The sequence below is a fragment of the Haliotis rufescens genome, unplaced genomic scaffold (genome assembly GCF_023055435.1).
Source record: "Haliotis rufescens isolate VD_foot unplaced genomic scaffold, xgHalRufe1.0.p SCAF_6, whole genome shotgun sequence".
Taxonomy (NCBI): domain Eukaryota; kingdom Metazoa; phylum Mollusca; class Gastropoda; order Lepetellida; family Haliotidae; genus Haliotis; species Haliotis rufescens.
In genome coordinates, this window is record NW_025964334.1 from 21,901,225 (window position 1) to 21,911,620 (window position 10,396).

At 40.0% G+C, this 10,396-nt stretch overlaps 1 protein-coding gene across 1 annotated transcript; it reads left to right on the plus strand.

The window, feature by feature from the left end:
* Positions 1 to 1,650: 1,650 nt before the first annotated feature.
* Positions 1,651 to 4,937, plus strand: LOC124150783 (BTB/POZ domain-containing protein 2-like). The gene is made up of 2 exons (XM_046522854.2): positions 1,651 to 1,927; positions 2,825 to 4,937. The coding sequence occupies exons 1-2, from the start codon at positions 1,737 to 1,739 to the stop codon at positions 3,162 to 3,164; spliced, it is 531 nt and encodes a 176-aa protein (XP_046378810.2). The 5' UTR covers positions 1,651 to 1,736; the 3' UTR covers positions 3,165 to 4,937.
* The last annotated feature ends 5,459 nt before the right edge of the window (positions 4,938 to 10,396 follow it).

Consider the following 10,396-nt stretch of genomic DNA (forward strand, 5'->3'; position numbering starts at 1 on the left):
CGTCGGTAGGAAGTAGAGCAGCGCTTGTATCATAATAGTACTGGGTTTAGCCGTGTGTTAGATATTGTTGATTTAAGGTACAATATTCATAGGCCGCTCGTGTGTTCAGTCTGACCTATTATCGGCTGATGCATGTCCTGCTGTCATTGTCACTGTTATCGCATAGTCATACAATTACTGTGAACCGCACGCCGATTTGAGACATTTCTAATATTTCTTTCCTTGCTCACAATTGTTATAACACTTATTTAGGTCAAATTGATTGGATATAAATGCAGTAAACAACCTATTTAAAGTTCCATCGATCTTGACAATTGTGCATGCTTGAGTGGGGGATACGGTATATTGATCTTTCGTCAGTGTTTTGTAATTCTGAAGCAACATAAAAAATCAGGTGCAATTAAAATCGGTGATAAAAATTCTTACAGTTTACATATAGTTCACGCTTGATGGATTGTGTTCCAACAAATAAGCTTGAATATTTATACATGTAGGTCGAAGTATCACTTTCATTAATGAAATAAATAATATACTTGTACATGTAATTATTAATAGTGTCCTCATCTCGTAGCCTACAAAACAAGTGCTAACTGTGTGATGAATGTGGTAAAATTATATTGTTTACATATGCACAGGACTAAGTTCTAAGGCATTGGGTGTAAGTATTATATACCTTCTTATAGATATCCAAGAAAATGTTATGAAATGATGTCATTGTATGAAAGTTCCGGATGCCTAAATTGGGTCGCATCTGTTAAGAAAACAATTATAGAACTTGGTTCAATGATTAAAGATCTATGTAAAATATAATGTAATGAATAAAAAATAATGTAAAATGTAATGTAATGATTACAAATCAATGTAAAATGTAATGTAATGATTAAAGATCAATGTAAAATGTAATGTAATGATTACAGATCAATGTAAAATGTAATGTAATGATTAAAAATCAATGTAAAATGTAATGTGTAACTGAAGAATACCTTTTGACACCATTTGCAAAAGATAGAATATCTTTTTTCTCGAAAGAGATGCTCACCGCCTAAGCTTACCGTTGAACAGGGAACATACACACGAATGTTAAAAGAACACAGAGTTTGTAAAATATGCAATAAATGTGTCAAGTATGTGATCATTTGCGTATTGAATATTAAATATTGTCAAGATTATTTGCTTCCGAAATGGCAACATGTAAAAATGTGACATCATATGTATTTCATGCGATGAATTATAGAAAATGCATATCAAAGGATTAGTTGATAATATGTATATTACACTACCCATGCAATCTGTACTTTGGACATGTAGGCATTCAGCATATGTGTAAATAAAAGTTGATTAATTGAAGAATTGGAATCATATTTGAGAAACGAACATTTAGGAGACACCACTTCAATGCATTTTACTTCAAAGGAAGGGGTTAGCTTACTGAGTAATTTATTCCTAATGTGAAGGACATACTTGCCTATCTTTGAAAAAAAAGACCATTCCTCCAAATCACTTCTACACCCAGAATGGCATCTGATGGCACTATATAGACTTGTATGTGCTTTCTTTGGGTAACTGTACCTGAATCTGAAACCTATTTGATCAGACTGATGCGCCAATGCCATTCAAAAATCATGCCAACTTTCAGATAAAAAATGGCGGCTATTAACGTACATCAGGCTGAAAGTGCGTCAGGGTTTGTTGACAACTGGCAAGCGGGGAAGACCCTTGCTGAATGCAATCTACGCATGTTGGATGCGGAAGAGCTTTGTGACGTCAAATTTCGAGTTGGAAGTACGAGTCACGTGATCAAGGCCCATCGCTACGTGCTCATCAGCAGAAGTTGTGTGTTCCACGCCATGTTTACCGGCCCCCTGGAGGAGACGTCGGAAGTCAGTGTTCCGGAAATAGAGCACAAGGAATTAAGACAGTTTCTCTTGTGAGAATTGATCATAACATTTTTACATGTTAACAAAATAATATTAATAGTAACGCTACACTACCAAAAGGCTTATTTCCATTTCATTCTGGTTATCGATTCATCTGATGTAATTGTCAATGCATGAGAATAAATAACCAGTCAAGCTTATCCACCGAAACAGATTTCATTTTGGCGTTCAGGGCAAATAAGATGTAAAAGTTTAGAAATATGAATAGACCACGGAAAATCAGGTGCGCGCGAAAAAGGGTAAGCATGTCCTGCCCGACCGGTAGCACCCGCCTCTCACACAATTTGCATGAAAAAAGAAGTTTTTTATCGCCTGATGCCGCGCAGCAGTGCTCCAGCCATGCGACGACCGCCTGTAAACAAACCAGACAATCAAGTGATCGATGAACCAGACAATCCAGTGACACGCTACTGCATTTACTGAGTTTGTCGAGACAAATAAACACGATGTATTAATTTGAATTACTTTTGCTGTGTACAAGTGCAGAAATTCTGCTGCTTATTAGTTCAAATAAGACTCGATCATGATACTTCGTCATCACCTAAGACTTCTGACTTCGTTCCGACTTGCTGTGATAATCATATTTTTGAAAAACTCTTCAAAGCAGCATTAAATTCAAGCTACATACCTACATACAACTGCAACGATGCAAACTGATCATATCAATAAAGTGCAACAATTAGAGCATGAAGAAATCAACATGACTGAAGAACAATTTGCTTTGATTAATCTGTTTTCATGAACTGCATCAGCTGGTTGCAAAATTGCCCGTAGTGCTCTACTCGTTTCTTATTGTCTATGGATACAGTAGTTTCACTAGCTTCAGAGTCAGAGGCTCTTCTGTTACGATAAGGAAAGTTTTGATATAGTCTGATGTCATCTTTCAGATTCCTATACACTGACGACACTACTGTTGATGCTGACAACGTAACAGCTCTATTGTACGTCTCTAGGAAATATGCTATCACCGCCTTAGAATCCATGTGTCTGGAGTTCCTGGAGAAACACCTCAACGTTAACAACGTTTTTGTGATCCTACATGCGGTGTATCATATGGATGAAAGCAAGTTGTTTCAAACGGCTTTGACCTTTATTAAAGAAAGAGGCGAGACTTCACTGCAGTCATCTGGTTTCCTGACACTGAGCCAAGTATTGGTGAATCAGATCGTGGAGTCAAATGACCTGGCAGCCGAGGAGCACGTCATCTTTAACGCCGTCAACAGCTAGGCAGAGGCAGAGTGTGGACGCAAGGGAAGAGAGGTAACACCTGAAACCAAACGAACAATTCTTGGAGAGATTTTACTAAAAGTTAGATTTCCCCTTTTGAAGCAAAGATTCATGGCTAGCGACGTTAAACCTAGCGGTCTCTTGACTGAACAGGAGCGTCTCATGATCCTGGAATATACTGGATGCCCTGATAATGACGTGAAACCCTTCAACACAGAGCAAAGACAACAAAGAACCCCGCATTCCATAACAAGGTTTCCAACAGAATATACAACTGGCTGGGGTGTTAATGGTTTTAAGAAAGATGCCATTTGCTTCCGAAGTAGCCGGAACCTACTGCTCTATGGATACAGACTATATGGGCCTTTAAGTAAGTCTACACAATCTACCTACTCTATCACCACCTACTTTGGGAACGAGGAAGATGTTCTCCAGTGCAGGATTCAAGGTAAAACTGAGTACAAAGTCAACAGTAAAGTGTTTGATGTGGTGTTTGAGAAGCCTGCTGCTATGACAGCGGGAGTGTGGTATACCTTAGCAGTGCTGATACAAGGCAGTGATACGTGGAGAGGACAAAATGGAAAGAAAGAGTTGCTTTGTTCTGACGGTGTTCGTTTTACCTTCGGGAACTCCAAATACAGCGGAAATGGCACTAGACTGCACAGAGGGCAGATTCCATCTCTTATATATCATATTGCATGAACATGAACATTCCTTTTAGAAATAGATCGTACAGTTCTTCAAATGTGTTGCTTTCATACAAGTGATTCAGTACAAAGCCATCAGTATGTCTGGGTATTTTTGTACTTGTAAACCATTTATACATGCAATAACATGTGTATAGATTCACAAATGGAGTGTTATCGGATATACAGCTTGGATCTGGAGGGGTTGTACCCGATAAGAAACTACTCAAAAAATCTTTAATACCATCTCTGCCATCATAATGCATCCTGTGTCATCACATCTTTCCGAGGAAAGCGTGTCCACTAGCATGTATTAAAGTCTTGTTTCTACTTTCATAAATTGGCAAGTGGACGCTCTGGCTTCGGGAAGATGATGTCACCACGGCACCGCAGTCCATGGTCTCAAATATGTGAGTTGAAGTTTAACATCACATTATGTCTTAAACATGAAGCTACCATGCTCGTGTCTTCTATGCCACCCTTGTTTAATCTCTGCAGCCATGATGTCCATTATGTTATCCTGTTTTGTTTGTGAATCTGTGTGAAGTAACCTTGATGCATTAGATAACATATTGCTGGAATTCCTGAAAACGGGTTTAGATACACAAAACTGTTCTCTGGACATGAAGGAAAAACCTTTTGGCTTCTTCTTTCAGAGAGAAAAAAAAGTTGTCTCTGACAATAATCCCAACTTGAATCCCAGGCTCTCCATTATTATGACCCTACGTCTGTCAGCACCATACCCGTGCACCAAGTTAACACCTCGACGACCAGCATCATGTTGACTCATGGGCTTACATATATATTTAATTGTCTACCGCTGAATCTAAAACGGTTTAGGTACTAATTTGGTTATGTTTTATAACTAGATTTGGCATTGTAGTTACTCCTAGTGTGTCAGCTTTTTATGCTATTTTACATTTGTATAGAACGCATTTCATTAGTATTTATCAATATGTCCTCGCACATTGTTATTTAAACTGCTGCTCGTCCCTATTCTTTGAGAAACGGCAGTAAAATCTGACTTCCCTTGGACTTCTTCACGCTCTTCTACATGTTACACACATAAACTCTTTGTATGAACTCAGTTATTTGTTTTGTATTATGGATTCATGCGCATACTTTTTTTTCTAAATATAAATAAATGCATAATATTATTATAGCTATTACTGTGATCTCGTCCCGCCTAAAGTATCCGAAACTAATTACTTCAACCATTGGAATAGTTCTAAATTACAGACTTTGAATTGCAGAGCAGCAAGATATGCGAAAAAATCGAATGGGTATTTGTCATTACAATAAATAAATTCATAATCGCAAATAAATCAAATAAGTCATCTAAACATAATATTTGGGGAATATTTCACAAACGTTCTGAATATCAAATTTATGCAGCTTCTCGATCTATTAATGGAACATTTCGTCAACAACAGTATCGAGCCTCAGAACTATTGGTGTGTACTTGTCAGACGAAAAGGTTACATGAGATTTGGTGTTAATAAATCGGAATGACTGGCGGCGTTTAACCTTTAAAACAGAATATTGTAACTTCAAACTATCTTCGTCAACAGAAAGTAGCCCAACACATTTAGTTCGACCATATACATATTCTTCACAATTTCCCCACAATGAGTACATACATAATATATTTTTACACTTGTATGTACTTTTTGACAAACTGTGATATTATGAATATTAAAATTTTTCGTCATTTGTGAAGTTCACCAAAGTGTCATCAGCTGGAACTTGTCAGATAAACACGGATTCTAGCCAAGTCTGGTCGTCTTTTACATAGAATGAATACACTGATTGAGTGACCAACCACGGAGAATGAAGGGTTACAAATTCTAAAGACATCCAATCTAAATGGTGTTTACAAGCATTCACTGACAATTTCCTCCAATGAAAAAACCGTTAACTTTGGTACACAATATGGTCATTGGGCAATTGTAACAATCACAAACAAAAATTGGATCCTGTCTGTATGGTCACATCCAAGTGAGTGAGTGAGTATGGTTTTACGCCGCATTTGGCAATATTCCAGCAATATCACGGCGGGGGAAACCAGAATGAGCTTCACATATGGTACCCATGTCGGGGACGAACCCGGGTATTCAGCGTGACGAGCGGACGCTTTAACTACTAGGCTGCCCCGCCGACTCTTCTCATCCGATGATTGTTCAGATCACAAATCATATCTACAGTCAAACAACATGACAGTCTATATTCATGTCCAATGTCCTGTTAATATTAGTGGTATTTGTTACGCATTCTGAAAAGACTTCAGAATCCCCCAACTAACTTCACCTTATTAATTCTTTCAAAAACAAAACAAAAGTAGAAATTACAAAGTCACACCATTTTCGTCCTGAGACACCCATTTGCCCCTCAACACGATAATATGTTATTTTTGTATTTTAATTTATTATGTTAACAGTTAATTACTGATCTGCACCCCTAACGTTCTAAGAAATGCTAATTACAATTAGACATGGTGGGTAGCCTAAACACATATAGACAAATGTATTTCCCTGACTGTGGTAGTGTATCCCACAAAATTCTTGACAACATTCTTTACCCCAATATTAATAACATATTTAGAAGTGTAACTTTCACCATTCCGATGGGAATCATTTAAAATGAATTTGATCAATTAAGACAACTAAAAATTGCACTAAACTTCCGTGGTTTATGATTGTGTACCGCACATGATTAGATGAAAAGAAGTGAGTGAGTGAGTTTGATTTTACGCCGCTTTTAGCAATATTCCATCAATATCACGGCGGGGGACACCAAAAATGGGCTCCACACATTGTACCCATGTCGGGAATCGAACCCGGGTCTTCGGCGTGACGAGCGAACGTTTTAACCAGTAGGCTACCCGAACGCCCTAGATGATAAGAAGGATTTTCTAATTATTACTTCAAATGACATATACATGTAAATGATACTTTATAATTTTAGTCGGCATTGGTCTCCGGGAATGGGTGGCTTCTTTTTTCGTACTTCAGGAGTTTCTAGCAGTTTCCTTTTTTTCAGTGATTGATGTTGGTATGGTAATATTTGGTTTGTTGCAAGCAAATATGGTCGTCAGGATGGTTATAATATTGTTATTTTTGTACATAAATCCACCCTTTTGTAAACGTATGAGCAGGTGCATATATTAACTTAATACAGGTCATCTCCCTGAGAAATCGATGTAAAGTATAAGTGGGTGTTATTCATAAACAGGGGCGGTCGGGTAGCCTAGCGGTTAAAGCGTTTGCTCGTCACGCCGAAGACCCGGGTTCGATTCCCGACATGGGTACAATGTGTGAAGCCCATTTCTGGTGTCCACCGTCGTGATATTGCTGGAATATTGCTAAAAGCGGCGTAAAAACATACTCACTCACTCATCCACTATTCATAAACAAGTGTCACCTTTTCGTTATCTGTGATATGCCGTTCAGACCATACACGCCGGAAGTGGAGAGTTGTCCGGGGAGACAACTCTGTCGTGTTTTCCTTAGGGTTTCTCATAGACACTCTATGATTATTCAGTGATGCAATACGAATTCATGAGAATATGAATTATGAAGAGACGTGAAGAGACGTGACAGCTGACAACTTTATTTTTTCTCACAATGATGAATTACCACAAGAATGATGTTGACCAAGAATAATTGTCGAAAGATATTGATCGAAATACAAAAAATAGTAATGCCATATTTAAAAAGATTCCTAAAAGGATTTTCAAGAAATTGGAGATATAATTGTATACGTCAGAACAAAGCGTCACTTCCCTACCACCCCGGATCTACTTCTTTTCCGGGGTCTTTTCATTACTCAAATTAGTTAACGGAAGGGACAAAATACTGTTCTAACTGTTTTTTAATACTACATATGAGAGATATTGGATCGGCGGATCTGTAAACAACGTAATTACAAAAAATGCCTGAGTGTTTTTGTGTCACTGCCCTTTGAAGACCACCCGCACTTTAACCTTTTCTTCAGTTGCCCTTTTGATCAAGGGATTCATTTTGTCAATACTGGAGAGTAAACCTTTTAGAGGAATAGCTAAACCCGACGACTTACATCAGATTAGGTCAGCGTGATAGCCTGTTGATAGGACTAATAGATTTAATGTGCACAGAACGAATCCTAATCGAAGTGTGTCTGTTAAAATCTTGGAGGAAACCCGACATTGCTGGCTAATGGCAGACACCATTTTCTGGTCAGTGTGGCGGCCTTTCTAAATAGTCAGTGTGGCCGAATTAAGAGCCAATCTAGTAAATGGAATTTAGCTGACCAAAATCAGTGCCTCTATTACAGTTATGGACCGTGGATGTGGTATGGGTCAATAGTCCATTGTGGCAACATCATGGATCGGATCAGCATAGTTGTGACCACTTCTAGTCGAGTTCTCACGCCCTCCGCTGGATCAACGTTCAGACAGATTGCCTCTTGTGACAGATCTGTTGTAAACGTAATGTACTCAATCGGAAACTCATCCTCGGCTACAAGATTAAATGTCCGTGATCGCCTTTCTCGTTCAGACAATTGCAGGCAACACAGAGGTTATCACAAATGTAAACGCTCGGATAATTCGGGAGATTCTCGTTATTGGAGTCTCGTGGTCCGTAAGTGAAAACACGGAGAAATCAACAAGTCAGGCTGAATGAGTGAGGGAATGCGAGGACTCAGGCTGTACATCAGTGCCTTAAGAATGTCATCTGGTTAGTGCCTAGCTGCGCGAATCTTCCCAAGGCTAGGATGTTAACTGATTATAAAAGTCCAGTTTCCACCCTTGACGAACCCGGCTGGAGTTCCGGAGTTACATTTTGGCTGGACTAACGTATGAAAATCGCTTAAGGATCTAGACATCCTTTTCATAAACAACATGGATTTCAACGTGTAGATTTAAGTCGACAATATAGATCTTGATCATCGATCAGATCGTCTTGACTGGGCGCCGCCATTGTGTTTGAAGCAAATGCAAGTGATATGAGAGATGGAATCTGCTTGGTCAAATGGAGGGACATAGAAGGGACATAACTCGTAATAGCCACTGGTGGCGCTACGATCAAGCCTGGACATTCCAGCCTAGTTCGGTAAGGTTGGAAACTGGACTTTTCTAGTCAGTTCACGTCCTTGCCTCGGGAAGATGAGCTGCGCGGTTTAAGCATTCGCACATGATGCTCAAGATTTGGTTTGATTTCTGACATTTCGCGCAGCTTGTGATGCCCACAGTGAGTGAGTGTGCTCCGCCGTGATATTGATGAAATATGCTAAATGCTATTTGAGATTACATCTACTCACCCACATGGGAGAACGTCAACGTCTGTGATCGACTCTGATACACACAAACTATTAGTTTTACAATTTGAGCTGTCCACTGAGTGAATGTAGACTGGCTAGCGTTTAGAGGAGGGCCTTCCCCTCGTACCCTTTGCTGAAGACACCAAAAGACGTTTTCCCTCTACGTCCATAAATCTGTCATGGTAACCTTTTCGCAACCATGCCATTCATGTTAACTCTATATGGTCAGGCAACTGTCGTTTTAACCCCATTCAGTCTAGCCGCGGTAGTATTAATCCCTATGGTAAATCTAAGGCCTCATTTGCCAATATCGTTCAGACCACTGCCATGTTAATCCATTAAGTCTGCGACCATGTTAACTTCCGAAGTGAAGTCCATATTTGCGGCCATGTGTCACGACCATGTGTAACTTCTGGAGGCAGGTCATGGCTATTATATAACACTACGGTCAGTCTAGGGTCATGTTAATCGTCTACGTCAAGATCATGACTATGTTAATCTTCTACAGCTTGGTCATGGCTGCGATATCCCTCTACGGCCAGATCATGGCTACTATATGCCTCTACAGCCAGGTCATGGCTGCTATATCCCTCTACGGCCAGGTCATGGCTACTATATCCCTCTACAGCCAGGTCATGGCTACTATATCCCTCTACGGACATGTCATGGCTACTATATCCCTCTACGGACATGTCATAGCTACTATATCTCTCTACAGCCAGGTCGTGGCTACTATGTCCCTCTACGGCCAGGTCATGGCTACTCTATCCCTCTTCGGCCAGGTCATGGCTACTATATCCCTCTACGGACATGTCATAGCTACTATATCTCTCTACGGCCAGGTCGTGGCTACTATATCCCTCTACGGCCAGGTCATGGCTACTATATCCCTCTTCGGCCAGGTCATGGCTACTATATCCCTCTACAGCCAGGTCATGGCTACTATATCCCTCTACAGCCAGGTCATTACTACTATATCCCTCTACGGACATGTCATAGCTACTATATCTCTCTACGACCAGGTCGTGGCTACTATATCCCTCTTCGGCCAGGTCATGGCTACTATATCCCTCTTCGGCCAGGTCATGGCTACTTTATCCCTCTACAGCTAGGTCATGGCTACTATATCCCTCTACAGCCAGGTCATGGCTACTATATCCCTCTACGGCCAGGTCAAGGCTACTATATACCTCTACGGCCAGGCCAGGCCTACTATGTCCATCTACGGCCAGGTCATGGCTACTATAT